This window comes from Aulostomus chinensis, chromosome 20 (assembly GCF_037954235.1).
Source record: "Aulostomus chinensis isolate RoL2024-O1b breed Wild chromosome 20, RoL_Achi_v1.0, whole genome shotgun sequence".
In the NCBI taxonomy this organism is placed as follows: Eukaryota; Metazoa; Chordata; class Actinopteri; order Syngnathiformes; family Aulostomidae; genus Aulostomus; species Aulostomus chinensis.
Genome location: NC_141339.1, coordinates 23,423,130 through 23,445,528, shown reverse-complemented (window position 1 = coordinate 23,445,528; position 22,399 = coordinate 23,423,130). Strand labels below are relative to the sequence as shown.

The following is a 22,399-nucleotide window of genomic DNA, read 5'->3' as shown; positions in this document are numbered from 1 at the left end:
TTCTTTGCTGCAACAGTAAAAGGATGATTTACACAATTTTCCCAGTGAATTTTGAGCTAAATAAAAATGTTACTTTCCTAAATCCGCGCTCATGCATGTTAGTCAGGCTGTAGGAACTTTAAATATCAAATAAACTTGTCAATGCAAATAATATTAACGTAGGAAATATCGGCCAAAACAGCTGTAAAATATCAGAAAAAGACAAATCAGAATGGTGAGAATGAAATGGCTGCAAAACCCTGAATAAGCAGCTGCTCTGTCAGTCCCGAGGAACTCGTTGTTGAGCCTGTTTGTCGGACTGATACCTGATCTTTAACTGTTGCAAACACCTCATTAAATCTGGAAATAATTAAAGATCAAAACAAATGGCAACGAATAATTTGATGATCATACAAGGAATTTGGGGAGTTTGGTCTCTTCTTCATCAAATGACCTCAGGCTCATTTCAAACTCTGGTTTAACAGTTTGGCAAACTGACACGAAACGTCCTGTCTGGTCTTTCACTCAAAGAGTTACGGGCTGGACTGTTACTGAAAAAAATGCTCCAACATTCAGAGTCGTGATGTTACAGAAGCCTCTGTGCTTCACTTTAACTGCTTTAACGATACAGCAGACCGCGGCATTCCAGCCTCTTAACTCAATATTTAATCAGGTTTTGAACTTTTTATTGAACGACCATATCATTTCAAACAACTGTGGCTCCTTGCTGAAAAATCAGTTGCTTTTTTGTTGTTCCTTATCAAAAATCCAAATGACCCAACATCTGTGTGTGTGTGTGTGTGTGTGTGTGTGTGTGTGTGTGTGTGTGTGTGTGTGTGTGTGTTTGAGTTGTTTCATTCAAGTCATCATTTTCCATACTGGCTAAGAAAACGAGTGAAGTTTTAAAGAGCATTACAGTTTTCCGATTACGGCAAATACATCTCTGCCCTACGCTTCTGACGTCATCACGCCTCCACTGTCTATGTTTGTTTTCGGCGCCGCGCCATCCCGGAGCAGGGCAGCAGTCATGGAGGTATCAAGCGAGAGGAAAGCGGACGAGCCGGGGGATGGGGCAGAAGCGGACAGGTCCATGTCCAGGTCTGACAGGTAAAAACCGGGGACGTGTCCAGGACGCGAGTTTGAGCCCTGTAGCGCGCGCGCGCGCGCGGGCGCGACAGCTGAAAACAAGCGGGCTAGCTTGCTAACGCGGCTAGCTGGCTGGCTAACGTTTGCTACCCACCTGAGTTACCGTGGTCACAGTGTGTGTGTGGGAGGGGGACAATGACATTTTTAATACATGAACTCAGCAACAGAGAGACACGGATGTGGACCGCAGGCTGGCGGCTGCTTTAAATCCGCCTGAAGTCCTGACAACCCGAGCTAAACCACCGTTGCTAACAACATCTTTAGCACTGGTACGTTCAAGTCTCTGGCTACAACCCACCAAATTAACGTGGCCTCATGTGTTGCCACGCGCATTCTGACCTGTTCAATGACCAAACGTCACTCGACGTCTTTTAACTGATTTTGCCATGTCAGACATTATTGAGGTGTATTTTGAAACATTCTAATAAATACAAATAAAAGGCGAATTTAAACAGGAGTTGGGTACAAGTGGAGGATTCTCTCCCCGAGGGCTCGCAGGATGAATCAGGATCCCTGGCAGCTGGATGTGCCAGCGCACTCCGACGACGTGTTCTTAATGCAGTACTACAGTTTCCCGGAGCCCATTGAAAGCCACATTTGCTTGATCGACGAGGGCTGAAGCCCAGGGAAGCGTGAATCCATCACTTGCGTTTAAACAGCTCCTCATCTGCTGCTCGCTGACGGGTTCGGGAGGGCAGCCAGTCTTTGTTATTAGAGGGAAGGAAATAAAAGATATATCTGCTGCACTTTTTAATAGTAGTTGGTTATTAGAAATGCAAAAGCAGTCAATTATCTAATAAAAATGAAGAAGTAGCGATTGTTCCATGTTCCCTGCCACCCCCCTCAAGTGTGAACGGCAGATTCTCTATCGGTTCTGCTTTTCTCCCTATTTTTGCACTTTACAATACAATATTTAATCAATCACAATGTTTAAATATTAAATATTTGACACATATTGAAGTGTAAGTGTTTAACCTTTCCGCTGCCTGTTGTCCTTGTTTTAGTTGCACATCTGTGCCTGAGTACTTAAGAGAGGAAAGGGAGAATTTGATTTCTTGAATTTGCAAAACTGAACAAAGTTGGGTGAGCGCATGTGTATGTCCGGGTTTAGAGCTGTGAAGCTGAGTGTCCTGATACACTTTGACCTCATCTGCTCCGTCCTGGACGAAGATAACGGGCGTCAGCGTGCTGGCGACCAGGAATGTCAGCAAAAGGCAGGAGCATCTTTGTATTATGGATTAATTTCAGATCAAGTGTGAGTGTCTCTGGGGATTTTTTTCTTCTCCTAATTTCTTGAAGAAAATGAGACTGTGACCAGAAACTGGCTACAAACCGAACCATGAGTTCGTTGCACTCTTAGAAACAAAATGTTCATCCCAGCACTCTTGAGTTCTCATTGATCGCTCATCCTGGTCCAGCATGTTTTCCAGCGTGTGTGTGTTCCCATTCTTGGCCATTAAACCTGATTGTGATTTACAGGGGAAACAAGAATTTTATGTTTAGAATTTGTATTATTGAACAAGTTTTATCACCCGAGATGTGACAGAAGCAAAGGAAATCTCAACTATTAAGACGCGATCAGGGTTTGACTCGGGGCCAAGTGATGACAGCCTTACTCATGCGAGTTACAGCCCCGCCCATTACCGTGCTGTGTCCTGGGCATCGATGTGTTTTCCTGGGGAGGGTTGGCAAGTTCCCCATCCTCCCCCTCGAGCACACCGACATCACAACTGTGGAGGTAACAGAGAGGGAGACCCTTGAGTCTGCCGACTTCCTCTCCTCCCTCTGCAGGACAGGAGGGTGTCTGCAGGTCCTCTGAAGCCAATTATTAAAATATCTGATCTGCTTTGACACCATTATTCTTAAAATGTTGGTTTCAAATTGCATCTTTAGCTTAGTGGGTCCTGCAGATGCTTGCTAATGACACCAATGTCTGTAAGGGAGCAGCAGCGCGGGGCTAACTCTGAGCTAACGAGGCATCTCTGATGGCACGCGGCATAAACATGGCCGACACACAGCCAGGTAGTAATTAAAGTGTTGTACTGGGGAGTTCGAGGAGGAAAAGGGTGCTGCCTTTGACTTTGCCTCCTTGTCTCTGACTTCAGTGGGAGTGGAGACGATTCCCTGGACGGCCTCCCGACCCACGTCCCTCGCTGTCCTCTGACCCCTTCGTTATCGCCCCGGAAACGGACCACCAGCCAGTCTAAGACAGAGCCTCCGCTGCTGAGGACCAACAAAAGGACCATCTACACCGCAGGCAGGCCACCTTGGTACAACGTCACTGGGACCACCTTCAAAGAGGCCTTCGTCATCGGTGAGACAACCAGCTGCCTCAGCGCTGCCACGTGTGGCGAGCGCCAACAGACCTGTTACAGTCTGATCATGCTGAGGGGCCTGGTCCCCTCCAGATGATTGACAGCTTCAGTAATGGTTTAAATGTTTCGTCCTGAACTGAAACATTCTCCAGTATTTTACAGCAAAAAGAATGAAGCCATTCAAGTTGAACTGGTCTGTGGTATGAACAGGAAAGCACTGGAGGGCCCACACCCTCATCAGAATCCCACTAGATCCAAGTACACCCTGATAGTGATCCAGAACAGATCGGGATCTGTAATTAAATCCAGATCACCTTCGGAAGTGGATCCCTCGTTCCTTCTTCTGTTGCCTCTGGTGGGGATGAACAGGACACTGGGAATGACATGTCCTGGTTGAAGATGTCACAGCGTCAAAAACCACTGTCACACCTTCACTTCGGTATCAGCTGCTTTCCAGAGAGAAAGTATATCGAAATATATATTTTCACATTTTATAGATCGAACGTTTCATGAAATATGAATCATCATGAAAATAATCTTTAGTTTGCGAACGGGCCAACTTGGCAAAGATGTTGACTTTATATTTGAGTGCAGTGAAGGAAGATTAAATCAGACTTTGAGGCTTGACTGCAGGCGTCGCTCCACCAGGACGGCATCTGATGAGTCCAGTAAAATATCAGCCTCAGGACGCGTCCCAGCAGCAGTGAAATTAACCGTGACAGAGCCCGTATGTGTGTGTGTGTGTGTGTGTGTGCGCACATCTGCTTGTGTATTTGACATTTGCTGAGCGGATGCACTGTGGTTAAACACATCAGAGCGTCAGGACGGGGGGATACGTGAAGGGAGAGGTGGACATTATCTTTAGTAGGCAATCTGTTATTGTCAGCGGGCCTCAACGACCGCTTACAATTTCACACTTGGCTGTTCTGTGGTGGTCGATGCGGCCCCGGTTTAAAGGAGCATGCGGGTAGCAGCAGGGAGCTGGACGGGCGTGGCCTGAGAGGAGAAGCTAAATACGCAGGAGGAGGCAAAACAATGTGACGGTTACAACAACAGGAGGCTGAGTTTCAAGATGAGGCAGCAGGGACAGAAAGCACTGATGGATACCAGTGGAAGTGAGTCTCCATCCCTGGAGTCTGCAGGTTTATGACCAGCAAGGCAGCATCATCACTGGGTGACACTCCTGTCCTTTATGCTGCCGCTGAATCCATAAGAACTCTCTAAAAGCTTTAAAAAAAAAAAAAAAGATATATATAGATACACACACACACACACACACATCATTTTACTAGTCAGAACTAGTACTGTATCTTTAAACACACAAAAATGATGATTATACACAGAAATGAGCATCGCTGCAGTGTTTGTTTTCCTCGGCCTCCCAGTCAGCACTTTTCCCCTTGATGGGTCTAATCTGAGCAAAAAAGGCCGTCCCAACACTTCATCGAGAGTTGTTTATACCACAGAAGTAGCTCCGTCTCACACACACACACACACAAACAGAGGAAATATATCCTTTTTCTCTTCAGATCTGGTGAGGGTTGGGACTCAGGATGCAGTCCCAGTATCCTGCCCTGGATTACGATACCATCATGAAACGATGTTTCACAACTTTGAGTTTAGACGATTTATCTATCAGTGATGAACCACATGTTTGTTAACGTGAAGAAAATGTAGTAATTAAACAAAAGGAATGATGTATTTATCCACTTCATAGGCGTGTCACTTCCTCAGGATTTGACAATTATAAGTGAGGCCCTTGTCTCCATCGTATCAATTATGTAAGGCAGTACTGTGATATTAATACTTTGTCACGCCCTTCGTTCCGGCTCGGTCCTGACGGTTCTTTTGCGATGTATTGAGGGAGGTGGAATCCTCTTCACATCTGTCAAAACCGCCAGTGTTCGTATTTTTTAGTTCCATCAAGAAATGTGGTTGCATCGTTCCCACAAATTTTAAAACTTCTAAAACAAACAAGTCATCCATCAGATGGAGGGCTTTATCTCAGTGGCTGTCGCTGTGGTGCTGCAGCAAGAGAATTAATTCATCTAAATAATTGATTCCAGCCGGCCAAAAAGCCAAACTTGCTTTGGGTTTGCTGTTGCTTCCTCACAGCGATATCCTCCTCTCTGACATTTCGTAGCGTAACTTCTGATGGTGAAATGATGAGTGCAGCTCCAGCTAAGGGTGCTCCCCATGTGAACAGACGCTAGATAAGTCAGTGGATCTGCAGGCCTTTTGTTTTCAGAGGATTCAGTACAGCCTCATCAGGGGGGAGACTTGTGTGACCGTTCAGGAGGAAAATTAGAGCTGGTCAGGAGAAGTGTAGCAGTCCATCGAGCCGTGGTGACGGAACGCACAGATGTTTGTGTCTTTCGTTCCACAGCTACACACGCATGCACGCACAATCACAGAGAAAGTGATTTTATTCTTGACAAAAGTCCACAAGAGCCGAGTCGGATCGATACATGGTGACGCTGAGCAACAGCAGTGAGCAGGAGTTCCTGTGGAGCCTGAAGGGATGCGTTCCAGCGGTTGGATGTGCAGGTGCTGCTGGTTGCACCGGACTGTTTATTTGAAAGTGTCACCGCCATCTTCAGCAAATCAGGTTCTTCTCCTCTCGAAGACCAGACAAGAGGTTTGATGTCTGCTGGAGATCACCTGATCAACTTTGAGTGTTTTCTTTTGTTTTCAGGTCTGTGCGGAGGAAGTGCTTCTGGGAAAACCACTGTAGCCAATAAGATCATCGAGGCGCTGGATGTTCCTTGGGTGGTTCTGCTCTCCATGGACTCCTTCTACAAGGTACTAAACCCAGCAACTCAGTGTGATGAGTGGAAAACAAATAAGAACGTTGCCTATTTAGTAGCTTTTAATATGAAGCTCAGGTTGCCATGTTGTACATTGCCACCGTTTTGGATGTTTATTGGAGCTGTGACCATGTCCAGACACGTTGGGTCCTCCAGGTTTGTCAGAGCTCTGTGGGTTCTGATGTCTTGGAGTTCTAAAAGGAGGACCAGCGGAGAGGAGCTTTTGTTAGCAACACCTTCATTTGGAATGCAGCAGCACGTTGCTTTTTGGTCTGTTGGTTTTAATTTAACAGTTGAGGAGGTGCACTAAAAAAGATTGCAGGTGTGGACTGTGTGCCTTCAGTGGTTTAGAGTGGAGGGTATTGGGACACATGAAGGTAATGGAGGGGACGCTGGAGCTCTGCAGGAAACACAAGATACCAGATCTCCTGATCTGATCTGGATCATTTTGGCATGAAGCCTTTGGAGAAATCAACCATCGTTCACTCACGCTAACGGTTGCTTCACGTCACCTGACAGAGGGAGCCATCCCTGCATTTCTGTAGACTTCATGCTGTGTGTGCGTGTGTGTGTGTGTGTGTGTGTGTGTGTGTGTGTGTGTGCGCACGGCACCAATGCTTTTTGTAAGGTGTTGAATAAAGAGGAGCAGGAGCTTGCAGCCAAAAACGAGTACAACTTTGACCACCCGGACGCCTTCGACTTTGAGCTGCTGGTCACCGTCCTCAGGAAGCTGAAGAAAGGGAAGAGCATCAAAGTGCCGGTGTACGACTTCACCTCACACTGCCGGCGCAAAGAATGGGTGAGAACCTCTCATCAGCTCCGTGTTGCTGGGTTTTCAATGTGTTTAGCTGAATGACAAGAAAAAGGAACTCATCTTTGCTGTCATTTATGGCTGCTCTGGATCCTCCTTCATTTTGTCCCCTGCGTGTTTGACTGAGGGAAAGGGTCACGGGGTCATGTTAGAGTTTTTAACACGCTGTTATCAGATCAGTGCTCCGTGTAGGCAGACTCCTGCTTCTCGTCATCTGATGGTATCAAATTCTGGGATTGGAACATCTCTGCAAAGCGGTTCATAGCAGAGCTCATCAGCCGGCTGCTCTCTCCATGCTCCTCACCGCCCGCCGCCTGTCCCTCCCTCTGTTTATGACCAGCAGCGGCTGGCACACCATCAGCTTGGCAACCAGCCTGTTCTAAACTGACCGTTCAAATGGATAAAAGTAAAATCAACAAAGAATTTTGGCGTATCCCCAAAGCTTGTGCTGCTGTGGAGCTCCACCTCAGTGGGATTAACCCCTGCTGCTCCGTGTTGAAGGGTGAATCTATCCTCTAGTCATCTGTGCTGGATGATGCTGTAATTCACAGAATGGGATCGACGGTTCCACTCACAAGTCACTCTGTCTCCTTAGAGATTCGTAGCTGTGTGAGCCAATCGAGCCGCCTGCTAATTAGCTAATTATTAAGGCTTGAGCATGTACAGCACAGTACCCCTCAAAGAGCCCAGACCCCCCCGCTCCCCCCCTCCCAAAAGCATTGTAAAGAATCACTCTGGCTGTGCAGCTCTCTGACATCAGCTCTTTATTTCTTTGCAATGTAATTTCATGGATGAAAAGCACAACACCACACGGGAAAACGCCCATCAGGACAGGCAACCCAGAAATCAGTTTATGGGCTTCTTGACTGTGTGATGGTAATTAAGCCTCAGGCCTTGAGGGTGCCGGGGGGCGAGGGCCTGCTGGCTGGAGCGCTCCTGGAGTTTTCTGCTGCTTCTTCTTCTTCTTCAGTGGTTCAGGGGAGGTCACCCTCCCTCTCTTCCTCTTAGGTGCCCACACTTTAACATGTTAAAGACACTCTAAATCATCTCCTAGGGACAGACACGGAAATGAGCAAATCGATAAACACTCATCTGTTTCTTTGGAATCCACGTTCTCCTCTTCACGTGCAGCCTGGGATGCACTCGCTGGCTTGTTCCTTCTCTCGTGCTCACGTTCTCAAAATCAATACAGAAGTGTCCAGGCTATTGACTCTGATGTGACACTGGTCGGGGGAAGGTAATGGGATTGTGACATACTCAGCACAACCGAGACATGATTAATCTCTGTCTCACACACACACACACACACACACACACACACACACACACACACACACACACACACTCTCTCTCTCGCTTGTGTCCTGCGGGTAAGCTAGTTCATGATGAGGTTTGTCACGTAACGTGAAGCGGGTGTGTCTGAAGTAGATCTGCTCTATTAATTGAGACGAATCCCAGTCTGGCCCACTGCACTGTTAGAAGCTGTTTGTGTGACAGTCCTCAGCTCGATGAAGTGTTGTGGTGCTGCACAAACGTCCTGCCTTCATGTCAAATACTACAATACTGGAGCAGCCCCAGTTTGAACCTAGCAGGAATGTAACAATATGAACATTTCACGTCACTGTCAAAACCATCAGTTGTCAATAACGAGGGGGTGATGGTGTCCACAGTGCAGTTACCACTAGTTAGAGAGGAACTCTATCCTGGAAGCCAACAGCTGCTGCACCCAGGCTTCTGGTGAGTCTGCGTCCCTTTCAGGAGCCCCAACTTCACCCGGTCTTTGGACCATAAATTCATCGTGGTATTAAGTCCCAAGTGTTGTTCCACCAAGACACCTCCGATTTAAACAAAAGTTACGATAAAATGGTTTGTCATTCTGTCAGTCAACGACTTGGCCAACCTCTTTTTGGCTGTAAATTCTTATTAAACCGCCCGTCTTTTTGTTTTCTGTTCAGTTCATTTCAGTTTCTTTTTTTAACAGAAAACTGTGTACGGGGCCAACGTCGTCATCTTTGAGGGCATCCTGGCGTTTGCCAACAAGGAGCTGCTGAAGGTGAGAAGCGTTTCAGGGGTCTCCCCCTCAACAGTGGCGGTTCAGATTTCACTTCTACCCAACAGAACCGGGCGCCAGAACCTGCGGTTGCACATCGCCCAGAGACCTGGTTCATCAGGAGGAACTCAGTTGTGTAGTTTTGATAAAGTGACCATTGAAGGGTGGAGAGGGAGGGGTCTTATAGCAGAGCTGCCCCACTGCTACACATCACTCCTCAACCGTGAGTGTGTGGGGGCGGGGGTTGGTGAGCTGGACCGTGGTGATAAGGCATGCAGCCTCCCCCGAGACCCGGCTCTGCTTCAGTTAATAACAGCCATTGTCCAGAGTGATTAATTGCGTTTTGTGTTCATCCTTGTAATTCAAGTCAAATTATGCAGATCTGATATGCTAATGAGAGGTCCGTCCAGGAAGCTGAGGTGCTGCGGGCTCTGGCAGAGGCAGGCTGGGACGCGGTGATACGACCCTCCAGACTGGGAGGGAGCTGTCAGATGTGATTCATGATGAAGTCCTCATTCCTTGAATGTCTTAAGGTGTGAATACCCACTGGTGTGTGATTCACTCATTTGAATGCTCACTGATTCTCGATGCTTCTGGTTTCGTGACATTTCTGATTACTTTTTCATTGGTTAACAGGATCAGTCACAAATCCTGATTACCTTTGTGTCTCGGTTCAGTGCCGTTGTGAACAAGTGTGCTCCGTGTGCCAGCTCGCTGTGCTCACTGCCAAACCACGATAGTTCTGGTTTTATCTCACATCAGCGTGTCTTGATTACTGATCAAACAATAAAGATGATAAAGAAGACGTGGATTATTCTGGCGTTGACCTCCAGAGTTTGTAAACAGACATTTCTGGAGCAGTGGATCAATGACCATTACCTTCAAGCTAAGCTTCTGTCTGCATTCAGCAGTCACAAATATGAGCGCAGCCATGATTAAACACCAGGGTGAACTTACTTTCTTATGAGCACATGAAAAGCCAAGAACACCTTTCGATTGACGTACTGCCAAGTCAGGTCAGTTTTATTTGTTCTGTCCTGACTCTGTCCAAGTAGAGCAGGTCCAGCACCTCCCTTCTTCAATGAACCTCCACCCAACAATTCTCCATCAGCAGCACATCCTGCAACAGCAGCCACCAGAACCTTCCTTTACCAGCAGGAAGGTGGAGCAGATCCAGGATCAGTGGAGACGGAGAGAGAGCAGGACAGAGACAAAGACAGAGAATGGAGGAAGACAGAGACAGAAGGAGAGAGAGGGACAGAGATAAAGAGAGAGAAAGGAGGAGGGACAGATGGACAGACGGGGACGTGAGCAGGTGGAGCTACGGGTGGCAGCTTGAGCCTCTTCAGGTCTGGAGCCTCCTCCAGCAGCACCAGGATCTGGGATGAGGGGAGAAGAAGAGGAGTTAGTAACACGTCTGAGTATGATTTATTTATATCTATCTATATATCATCTATCTATATAGATGATATATAGATAGATGATATATAGATAGATATATTATGTGTACTGCTTTGAAACTTGGAGTTGGAAGTTCCGTGCTCTTGCAGGCATGGTCGCTCAGCAGAAAGCTGTTTCGTTTGATACTCAAACTGAAACCTGCTCGCTCTCTGACTTCAGGGGAGAACATTTGGCCTCAGTCCCATTACTTAAACGATTTAAACGTAGCTGCTGCTTGAAAGAAAGTTCCTGTTCTTTATTTCATCAGATCTGGACAAAACTTCAACCCCTGGAGTGAGGAACACCTCTGCAGTGTGCTTCCACCACAGTCTGATCACCTGACACTGTGGATAAGAGCGAGCGTACCCACTGTCAAGGTCTATTTTGTTATCTTTCTGAACAGAGGGAAACCTCGGGCTCCTGTCGGTTCAGTTTAGGAAATGATCTACAGCTGCTGCCGTGCTCTCTAACCTCTAGGAACAGTCCGCCCCTCAATCACGTCCTCCCATGAGCTGACAGATGTGCTTATCCAGCCACATGCCACCTTTTGGTTGGTCACTCTGTCAGATTTACAGCAGAGAGAATCCACCGGCTTGTTGTGCATCTGAGTTATACCTGTAGAGAGGCTGATGATCATCTAAATCACCCACCCAGTCCTTTTCATTTCTCTGGTCATCAATAGTTCCTTCGGGAGCAGGCTGTTGCCTCTTTGTTGGTCCTCCTGTGTCGTGACGCCGGCTCATTGATTTTTCCTGGTTTTGCTGAGTTGAGTATCAGTTTAATGGAGCTTACTGGACAGATCCACGACTGACTTTGTCTCTAAAGTGACGATGATAACTGATGCCTCCTCAGCCTGCACTTGACTCTTCAGCACTGGAAGGGGCTGATCGCTCAGGCTCCTTATCGCTGCTTTCAGAGTTCTAAACACTGGTGGGGTAGATAGCAAATTATTGGATTAAAACACGTTAGTTGGCGCCTCGTTAAGTTCCGACTGCTGATGAGAGAAAGCGTTAACCCTCTCTGGCGTTAGGTGGAGTCCTCCTGATGAGTGTGCAGGTTTGTTCTTGAGCCTCTGCACCAGAGGAAGCCAGATGTTCCAGACTGAAATATCAGCAGGGGCCTTTTGTCGATGTCATTTAAGACAGAAAACAAAGAGTCTTTGTGTTTTGAAGTTGTGCTCGTCAAATAAAAACTTGATTGTGGCATCCATAACCTTCATAAATGTAGACTTTATTGTACAATTGTTGATTTGTGTTGCATTGTTCTGATTCTTGGTGTTCTGGGAAACTAAATCTCATTAATATTGGATGAGTAACGTCCAAACTCTGTTAGGAAAGATTTCTGATTCCTTGGACCGGGCTTTCCTCCTCTGTTCTCCTCCTCCAGCTGCTGGACATGAAGGTATTCGTCGACACGGATTCTGACATCCGTCTGATACGGAGGCTGAAGAGGGACATTTCACAGCGTGGACGAGACATCAGCGGCATCATCAAACAGTATAATAAGTTTGTGAAGCCGGCGTTTGAGCAGTACATCGAGCCCACGGTGCAGGTCGCTGACATCGTGGTGCCCAGAGGTCAGTGAGGTTGTTCATGTCTTTGGTCACACGGAGATGTTGGATGTTTGCTCTGGTGATGCTCAACGCTGCTTAGCTGTTGCACTTCATTGCTTGGAGGTTTGGCAGTTCTTGTCTTGTGCGTCTCATTTCTACGCCTCTGTTTACAGGAGGAGAGAACTTTGTGGCGTTAGATTTGATTGTTCAGCACGTTCACAGTCAGCTGGAGAAGGTAAGGATTTCTCATTTCTCCTCAGCTTGTTTCCACGTTAGCTGAGCAGTCAGCAAGATTTTAGGCATTCAGCTAACATTCTATTATAGATTTGACTCTTTAGGCTTTTTCTGTACAAAAAGTGCTGCCTGACTCCATGTTGTGCTGAGGAGAGATAATTGCTGCTGCTGCTGCTGTGTGAAAAGATTATCTATGACACAATATCCATAACCCCAGAAACAAAAGCTTGTGAGCTTCATATTTATCAAAATATCCCTTCCTGGATGTTTGGCTGGTGAATCAGTCCTTCTCTTAGTTGCAGTACTCACAGAACGAATGAATGACGCCTGCTGTCCCGCATGAACATTGCTACGTTTGTCCCGTCCTCCACTCTCTTCTACCCCCCCTGAAACGAGGGAGCATGGAGGTGCCCGTGCTGCTAAGGAAGCAAACCAAACCAGAGTCCACAACCAGCCAACACGTTTGTGGCGCCGTTACAGAAACAAACTCCCAAACTCACGCAAAACGTCACAGAAACTTGTCGCAAACAAGACGCATCGCATGACATGGAAAAAAGGGTTGCTTCACACCCACAGTTCTGTACTCCTCCAACTCAAATTTCTTCTTTAGCAAATCGGACGCAGCCACTTTGAATGTATTTTCAAGCTGAAGTCCATTTTCTCTGAGGAGGTTTTCTTCTTCAGACTCACCTGAAGTCAAATCGCTGCTCTAAGGTTTCTGAGGTCTCTGTCATTTTTCCTGGTAGTCATTGAACCGGCTGAGACAGAGGTCGTGCTACCTGAGATTAACGATGCTGTAAAGCCAGAGAGGCGTCTGGCAACTTTCCTCGCCTCGCTCCTCCATCATCCCACTGGATCATGAAGCACGTTACGATCCTCTCCACTCGATGTTAATTCACGCCAGTCGCAGTAAACATCTTTTTACGCACACGCATGCATGCCAGCTGCAATAAGAACGTGCACACGTGGGTTAGCGTGGCTCTTCCCTGCTTTACTAAACGGATCCTGCACTCTTCCCTTCCTTACTGACACCCGTGTGTTCGAGTCGTGTGATGGTGTATGAAGGGTGTGGAGCCAGAGATGGTGCCAGGCGTCGGATCCCAGTCGTGTCCTTGGGGGAGCAGGCGGCCGGATGGATGCTCGAGATGCTTTGATAGTCAAATTCTGGGCTGGCGCGGGTGTTAGGGACAGTTCTGTGGCCAACATCCGATCCTGCGACCGATGCTTGGTTTACGTTTGCTGATGCTGACGGATGCTTTATTTGATTACTGATGAGAACTTCCTGTTGCCACACCATCCTTGTGAAGACAAATTCCATCCTTCACATTTCAGAAACATTTGAATAACCTTTCACGTCAACACTCAAACGTCAGCCCCCGCCATCTTTTGAGGTGATACAGACGCTCGGCTGATGTATCTAGAAACGAACGTCGCTTCAGCGCCGGCTATGACACGCTGCTCTCTGCTCCTGCGTCACCCATTCCCCGCCTTAATGCCTCTCAGAAACACGCTGTTTTTACTGTAAAGTGAGAATGTTTCTGACTCACAATGATGTTGAACAGTTAAGCCACTCCATCATCAGCTCCTCCCCAGTGGCAGGGACTGGCCTGCTCTCCGTAGCAGATGAATGGGATCTGTTTGCTTGTTGTGGTTGTTGTTGGTGATGAGATCTCTACATGTTTGTCTGTGTTTTGGGGGGGGGGGGTGTTTTGCTGAATGCAGGAATGGCTTCTCATGGTTTTTCTTATGTTTCTCACTGTTCACACACACACACACACACACACACACACCTGTTTGTGTGTGTTTTGTGTCTCCTTGTGTGTGCACGACGCCTCTTGCCTGGCTGAATGCTGTGTAACCGTTCCAGCGTGAGATCACGGTGAGGTACGACCATTAGTGCTTTTATAGTCCTTCTCTCTTATCTTGACTCCCCTCTGCTGATCTTTTTTCCACTGATCAATGTTTGTGCTTTATTTTGCCTGCAGCTTCTGCAAATGTGTGTTCTGATCTGATTCTGATATCTGACTTGGGATTTCTGCTAACACAAAACTGATCCCAGGGCTGTTTTTACCGAATATCATCAGCTTTGCTGCTGTTGTGGTATTTTCTGACAGGTAACAAGGGATGTAGTCACGCAGGTTTTAACCCAGGAATTAAAACATTGTGTTGTGTTTCAGTGGCAGTTGGCAAACAGCTTTCAGATGTATTACAGCCACTTTATGGTATTTGTACATGTTCCTGCAAGGCAGGGGTACCTACACAGGAGGAAGCCACTTTTGAGTGTTGGGGAGCTGACAGGCTGTGTTCCCTCTACCACACCAGGATGCAGCCAGATCAGCTCACTGGCTGAAGTGGTTTTCATCACGCCGTCAGGCACCTGATAACGTTTAAAAACTCAAGGCTCTCGACACTCCTGAGAGTGTTGGGCCAACTCATCCAAACTCAGAGTAAAAAAAACGGGAATTTTCCCTGTCAATTGGATTTTCCTCAAAAACTTAACGGTGCCCTCCTTGACCCTGACTACACCCCTCCGGTATGAACATCCAGGAACTGACCTTTAGGGCACAAATAGTCCAAGTATGATGCTCACAAGCTCTTGGGACAGTTCTTTAAATGGTGTGCGTTGGGAAACATGCAGGACAGCAGCATTTAGAACCAGGAAAAACTCTGGTGTCCAGATGTCTGAGGAGCTCGCTGATGCAGCCAGGTTTGGAAAAGCACTTTAGCCTCCTAAGTGTAAATTGTTTCAATTGGACTCGGTTTAGCAGAGTGAATCTTTCCAGTGAGATTTTGGATGAAGTCGTCCATAGAGACGTTGGAATCGATTCCCAGATCGATGTGTTAAATGTGCAGGACGCGAGCTGTTCTCAGATCCACCTGGAGGGCCCTGAAAGTCGTCTGTAGGGAGCGAGAATGAAGCGCGGCAGCTGGAAATTAGCCACGTATTTGATCAGGTCAGGTGAAGCTGCAGCTCTGGAGGCCAGGAGGAGCAAGTAAACGTTGAGTGTTGCACAGCAGTGATGTCGTCGAGGCGTTTCATTGCTCTGACGCTCTTCTCTCTCCTCCCCCTCCTCTCCTCTCTATTTGCCCCCCTTCTCTTGTTCTTTATTTTCTTCTCAATGTTTTAATCATCAAACCAATATGTCACCTTCTCCAGAGGAAGCTCCGCTGGGATATGTGAGGCATCTTCTTTTAGAAGCTCACTTGTCTAGTGTTCATACTCTCTGGATTTTAACTCCTGTTCTGCATTGTTTCACTCTCTGAATGAATGTTTTTTCCCGTAGTCAAGTCTTCGTGTATGTTTGCTGTTTATTCTTCCTTTCTTGATGACACTTTGAAGATGTTTTGCTTATTGGACTTTTGGGTGTGAAAGCAGAAGCATGCAGGATAGAGCGCTGCAGGGATGAGGGACTTCTGTCGGCCAAGCTGGAAGCTGGCATCACCTTGAAATTATGGCATTGGACTTTGAATTTTTGCTCACAAATAAACTCCGTGATTTTTGAAGCATAACTGCATTTGTAGAAATGTAAAGCTGCGAACTAACAGAATTGTGACTTAGCCGTCACTCCAGCTCTCTTAGCATGTCTGAAGTTGTCAGTGGGATGACGTTTAACGTCCGCTACAACCTCTGAATTAAAGCCACTTGTTGGCAAACAATTCTGGTAGAAAAAAACCACCCATTAAGACCTGAACCCACTGACTTGGGCAGGAGGGAGCCGGGTGTTGAAGGACTCACTCCTGTGTCGCTCTATTTCACACAAACTAACCACTGCTGCGAGGCGGCAGCAGAAGTAGACAGTTCGGCTTGTTCCTTTGCTGTTAGCATGTGTTTGCTAGCATTTGTGCTGCACTGAGTAACTTTGGCTTTTCCTGTTGTGCATCGTGTTGGCTTTCTTTCCAAACTCTTCTGCCTGGCAACAGCAACACATAATGCCAAAGCTACTTTTCCAGTTAGTTGATGAAAACAACCAAAACTGCAGTTTACAGCTCAGTTTGTCATTCGTTTAAAATTGAGTAAATTCCTGGGGGGAAAATATTCCATGCAGGGAAGTTCACCAACACCTTGGCTGCTTGTGTTGGATGTTCTCAGCATGGCAGGGTTGGTGGACTTGGTTTGGCTTCGATTCTTCTTAAACTTACCATCCAGGTCTGGTTGCACAAGAAACAAGAATGCCAGACTGGTTTAGAAGCCCGGTCTTTGTGGAACCAGACCCTGATCAGTTTAACACCGCCATCTACAACATCTGGCTCAAAGGAGCCCATTTTCATCTGTAGTTGATTTGGTACATGGATGGACCCATCCCACTGGGGTGGGTCCAAAAGATAAAAAAGAAGACAGGAAATAAAAGCAAGTCTGATTCCCAAACAAGGGAAAGCAGACATGAAGGTCTCTCTCAAACAGAAGCCTGGTGCTTTCTGCAGCTGCGGTGAATGAAGGCTCAGCGCATCCTTGAGGGAGTGTTTGATTGGCCACCTGAGACTTTATTTTGACGTTCAAGTCGTTGATCTGCTAGCATCTCGCTCTCGTTGCCTGCTGCTACATTTGACTCTCTGACATCAGTCCGTTGAGTTACTGTGGGAATGAACTCTGTGTTTGTTCACCACAGATCAGCTCTGGCGTCGGCCCACCAGGGCCAACCTTTACCCAAAACCCTCAGCGTCATGGAGAGCACGCCACAGGTCCGCGGCATGCACACCATCATCAGGTTAGAGTCCAGTCCCATTGTGTCAGTAACAAACTGGATGTCGTGTGAAGGGAGGTTTGATTATTGTATTAACTTTGTTAACTCTGATGGCCACAATAAAGAGAAAGGAACACTTTTTTGGAGTTCTCCCCCTCTTTTCATGTTCACGCAGGAACAAGGAGACGAATCGTGATGAGTTTATCTTCTACTCCAAGAGATTAATGAGGCTTCTGATAGAACACGCCCTCTCCTTCCTTCCTCTCAAGGTGAGTTTTTATTGCAAGTGTTACCTGAATTGAATACATTCATTTGAAGGTGAGAGTTTGTTGGAATGAGCAAGTACAGGATGTTTTCACCCCTCCCGTGTTCTTTTCCAGTCAGTATCCGTGGAGACGCCTCAGGGTGGCATCTATGATGGCAAGAGGCTGAGCGGTAACAGAGTGAGTCTGCTGCTCATGGTGTTCCTGCTCCTCCCGTCCAGCAACACAGCAACGCTGCACGTCTCCTCTGTGTTTGTGTAGATCACTGGCGTCTCCATCCTGAGAGCCGGGGAGACCATGGAGCAGGCCCTGATGGCCGTGTGTAAAGACATCCGACTGGGGAAGATACTCATCCAGACCAACCATGACACTGGAGAACCAGAGGTACCCGAGTCCAAACCATCAACAGCGATGATGCGCTCATACTACCTGGATACTGATTTCATTCATGCTGTGATTCTTGAAGCGGCGTCACCTTCTTCACTAAGCAGGAGCGCAGAACATGAGAATGCCGGTTCATCAAGTTCGCATGAGAATTCGTGGAGTTCTGCAATACTGGGACGTGATGTGAACCACGAGGAACAGACATGTTTCAGCGTGTTGTGTATGTGCTAAAATGCAGGCGCTAACAACTAGCGTGCCTCTGAGGGGCCAGCGGTCCCTGAGGCTCTGATTTTCTCTTCTCGCTCGTTTGCTTCATGCGTATAAATCCTGCTCTAAGAATCCTGCGCTCGCTGCTCAGCCAGCGTTTACTGGCCCCTCGTGCATTAACCTGCCGAGTTCTTTCTGCTCGTCTCGTTCCAGCTTCACTACCTTCGCCTGCCCAAAGACATCAGTGAAGACTACGTCATTCTGATGGACAGCACCGTTTCCACCGGAGCTGCTGCCCTCATGGCTGTCAGGGTGCTGCTGGTAGGACAACACAACTCAGCGGTTTCTGAGTAATAAAACTGACTCTTGGATTGGTGCAAGAACCCCCTTCATTGATGTCGAGTGTCCCGTTCATCTGTGCAGGATCACGACGTAGCGGAGGATAAGATCTTCCTGCTGTCCCTGCTCATGGCCGAGATGGGGGTCCATTCGGTGGCCTACGCCTTCCCTAAAGTCCGCATCATCACCACAGCTGTAGACAAGGAGGTCAACGACCAGTTCCACATCATACCAGGCATCGGTGAGAGCTCTAAACAAACACGCCAGAACACAAGCATGTGACCTCAGAATTGCAAGAAGGAAAAATAAAATGGATGAGGGAGGGGTTCACCATCACTTCTGGTTTAAGACTGGAACAAGAAATGTTGAGAGTCCTTAATAAGAAAACCTAACTGACCTTGCAGAGCCGTAAAAGCATCACAGCTTAGTTATGTATGCTGAACGCAGCCAGGCCGCCGCTTTACGAGTAATCTTTATCGGCAGCCGGTGGAAGACTGTAAGAAAAGGTGACGTATGGATTCATGACTACAAGCATTAACTGGTAAATCAACACTGAATCACCAGGGGGGAAAAACACACCGCTGCACTGCTCTGAGACGCGGTGGCGATGAAATCTGAGACAAGTGTGACATCTGATGTTCATGTGACCTCAACCTTGGCTTCATCTGTCGTCCCGTCTGCGGTGTAAAGGACTCTCTAGGAGAGTCTCTCGTTGTCTTTGTCCCCAGAGGCAGACAAGAAGAAAGACAGCCATGCTAGTTAGCTTAGCACGGTGAATGGTAGTGGATGGGAAGTGTTAGCGTACCTGTGTCTGTCTGCATTAATATAACGAGGGACTGCTGCTACCAATCATGAAGATGAGGATGATAACACACCAGCATCCTGGACCTGAGCTAGCTGATGCTAACACTTCCCACCCATTACCAGCCATTGGGCTAAGCTAACCAGCATCCTGGACCTGAGCTAGCTGATGCTAACACTTCCCACCCACAACCAGCCATTGGGCTAAGCTAACCAGCATCCTGGACCTGAGCTAGCTGATGCTAACACTTCCCACCCACGACCAGCCATTGGGCTGCGCTAACTAGTCTGGATTTTGTTCTCTCACTTTATTTTGAAGGTAATTTTGGAGATCGTTACTTCGGCACAGACGCTCCGTCAGACTGGTGTGAAAGTGACGAAGGGATGGATTTCTGAGGAGACGGCGACCAGAGACGGGGAGGGTCGTAATAAAAGCAGGTAGACATGAGGAGACCTGCATCTTTGCCCCGACCGCTGGCTCTCGACGGCCTTCCCCTGTGGTGAAGCTGCTTCTCTGTTGCTGAGGGGAGGGTCGATGAGCCCCCCATCCCAACCAGGCAGGTTATGGCTATCCTTCAAGTTTTGAAAGGGGTCAAAGGTCAGTATCACCTGCTGAATTTGACTCCTCAGCTTCACTAAATCCCTCTGGATAAACCTCCAAAACACATCTGTCTTACAAGAAGTTGCAGTTTTTGTTGTTGTTTTTTTCTCCCTTGAGGACAGAAGCGTGCGCGACTGCCAGTCACGCGTCGCTGAAATGAACGCTGTGTCTTCACGAACTGTCAGGTGGACTGCAAGAGCCTTGAACTCTCCCGCCAGGGTTTGGCACAGTTCCTCCTGTCAGCCCAGCACAGCGAGTAAATCATGCTTGGAGATCATCCTGAGGAAGGCGGGGGGGTTCATTTCAATCATCAGGGGTTGAAGCAGTGCTTTGAGTCGGTACCTCTTCAACCAGCCAATAACCCCGCCCATCGACTCGTCTAATCAATAATTATCTGATTGATTTGCACAGACTCAGAATGAACGCCTCATCTGTTGTCACGAGTATTCGACAGCTGTTAGACTGTCGAGGAGACATCAACAGAATACTAGGAAACCATGTGTCTTGTTAGCCGTGCAGTATTCCTTGTAGTTTTCCTGTGTATTACAGCCGTCGACTGTGTGAAAGAAGCGGATGTCGCCATGGTGATGCTGTGAAGTGTTTTGAAGCCCAGAGTTTGGTAGCCGCTGTGTTTGCGACCCTCAAAAAAAAAAAAACGCTGTAGACGTGCACTCCTGTGGTGGCGTGGATGTGTCCCGCTGCAGTCTCACTACTCTGACACTAGATGGCGCAGTGACGCGTACCGCCGCCATCCGTTTCATCACTAATTTGTTACACAGCTGTGACTCAAGCGTACTCCGCTTCACCGTCTCTTGTACGCTAAATGGAACCATCATTTATAGAACCAACATCCTGCTGTATGGGAGAAGACTTGAAACCAGCGGTTGAGAACATAAACGCATCAGAAATAAGTTTACTGAGGTAATAAATCGAGGGAGAGGTGGAGCCCTCCTGGTTTCACTCAGACTGGTAGGCGGTGACCCCTGGTGGTTGTTAGGAAGAATGCAGCTCTAAGTGCCATGGAGACGGGATCCACTTCTGCTCTCGTTTATGGTTCCAGCTTCACTCTGCTGATGAAACCTCACTGTTAAATACCTCAGGCAGCTTCCAGTGACAGGGACAGCCATACTTGAACCAGATGATGATGAAGGGAAGAATGATCAAATACTGTTAAATCCGTTATTTTCTCGTTCCACTTTGTATCCATGTTATAACCTTGCCACCCTCTTACGTTCTACTCCAGAAGGTTTCCACGGCGACAACCCTTTCATCCATTTATTAACATTGCCAATTTAAAGTTAACCCTTTAATATTACGTTTACGTTATGATGCTTTTATACAAAGTCACGTCTGAGAGCAGCAGCTAGCATTGCTAGGCTAGCAGATACCGTTTACGATGCAGCTGCTGGGTTTGTGTCACCGCTGATGTTCACAAACAAAACCGGTCCTCGGTGAGCCGCCAGGAGCAGGACGCATGAACCGTGTCCATGTTTCCCCTCTGACACCTGGTGGAGGGAGCCGCCCCCCCCCCCTCTCTCTCACACACACACACACACACACACAGAAGGTCAAAAATGATATGTTGAGGTGGAAGAGAAAAGGCAAAGCAGATGTGTGTATTGTATTTTGTTTTTATTTTTGTTTACTCGCACTTGTCTGTTTTAAAATGTACAGTTTTCGTTCACAGCCTGTATTTGAAATGAGTTTGTTCAGGTTTTGTTCTTTTATCTTTTGATTGATGCCGTTGTCATTGTGCCTGCTGGGTGCTGCCAACAGCTCTGTGGGCCAATTGGCTTCTTGGCTTCTCTGTTCGTCGCTCCTCGGTGAGCTGATCTGAAATCAGCCGCTCTAATGTGCTCCATCTAGTTGTTTCACAGTAAATATAGTTTTCTACTGATGTGAGGGGTCGTGTGTGTGTGTGTGTGTGTGTGTGTGTGTGTGTGTGTGTGTGAGAGAGAGAGAGAGAGAGCAGTCGGCAATCAGTCGGCTGGAAGAGTTCGTGGCCCCTCGTAACTAAAGTCAAACTTGAAAGAGGGCTCAACTACAGCGCTTGTCACCATGACAACAACCTCCTCTGGTGTCAGTAACACTCGTTGTGATGTTTAATATTTGGTACTTCGAGACGTTCCGTACTGCCGTTTTTTTTTGTATACCTCCATTTATTTATATTTATCTTTTTTTGTGATTTTACATCTTTGTACTTTAAATTGCAATACTTTGATAATCAGATGTAATGATTTTTATGCTAATTGGCTCACGTGGGAGCTTGGGCTCTAACCTGCCGCCTCGCTGACACAAGTCAACGCAGCAGGCGTGACGGAGACGTCGGGCATCAGGAGTTTTATCGGTAAACCAAATCAAGCTGGAAACATTTGGAAAACTGATGGTAATTCAGAAGAAAGTCAATTAACTGCTCTGGCCGACCACGTGTCCGCCTCTCTGAGAACCTCAGCCAACGCCACTGAGGACTTGAACAACACGGAACGTTTATTTTAATTTAATCAGGTTTTGTATGTGGAAGCTCGTCAGTTCTCATTAATCAAATGAAAATTTAATTTTCACTGTTAATATATGAAACATATTTTGCAATTTCAAAACTCAGCTGAAGCGCAGGTGTAACTAAAAATGTCCTGAATGAAACACAGCCATGGTTAGTTGTTCCACCCCTGTGTGGTGAGTTTAAGTTCTTCATCTCGTAGTTGTAAATGTCGCTTCATCACCTGAACTCAATAAAATAAAAATTAAAAACAAAAACCTCTGGACTTGAACTTGTTTCTCCTCTAATTTA

General features: G+C 47.2%; 1 protein-coding gene across 2 annotated transcripts; it reads left to right on the top strand.

The window, feature by feature from the left end:
* The first annotated feature begins 962 nt into the window (after nucleotides 1-962).
* Nucleotides 963-22,364, top strand: LOC147243323 (uridine-cytidine kinase-like 1). Of its 2 annotated transcripts, none has more exons than XM_086188964.1 (15): nucleotides 963-1,086; nucleotides 3,231-3,439; nucleotides 6,136-6,242; nucleotides 6,876-7,046; nucleotides 9,040-9,111; nucleotides 11,935-12,124; nucleotides 12,274-12,335; nucleotides 15,492-15,511; nucleotides 16,942-17,040; nucleotides 17,192-17,285; nucleotides 17,397-17,459; nucleotides 17,541-17,663; nucleotides 18,084-18,191; nucleotides 18,294-18,450; nucleotides 19,330-22,364. In XM_086188964.1, exons 1-15 carry the CDS (start codon nucleotides 1,007-1,009, stop codon nucleotides 19,404-19,406), a joined length of 1,632 nt encoding a protein of 543 aa, XP_086045090.1. In that variant the 5' UTR covers nucleotides 963-1,006; the 3' UTR covers nucleotides 19,407-22,364. The 2 variants fall into 2 exon arrangements, with proteins under 2 accessions (XP_086045090.1, XP_086045091.1); XM_086188965.1 differs by lacking the exon at nucleotides 15,492-15,511 and adding an exon at nucleotides 14,202-14,218.
* The last annotated feature ends 35 nt before the right edge of the window (nucleotides 22,365-22,399 follow it).

Coding starts and splice junctions, on each gene's coding strand:
- LOC147243323 (XM_086188964.1), top strand. CDS start 1,007: ATGGAGGTATCAAGCGAGAGGAAAGCGGACGAGCCGGGGGATGGGGCA. Junction 7,047..9,039: donor ACTGCCGGCGCAAAGAATGG/GTGAGAACCTCT, acceptor TTTTTTTAACAG/AAAACTGTGTACGGGGCCAA. Junction 12,125..12,273: donor TGACATCGTGGTGCCCAGAG/GTCAGTGAGGTT, acceptor CTCTGTTTACAG/GAGGAGAGAACTTTGTGGCG.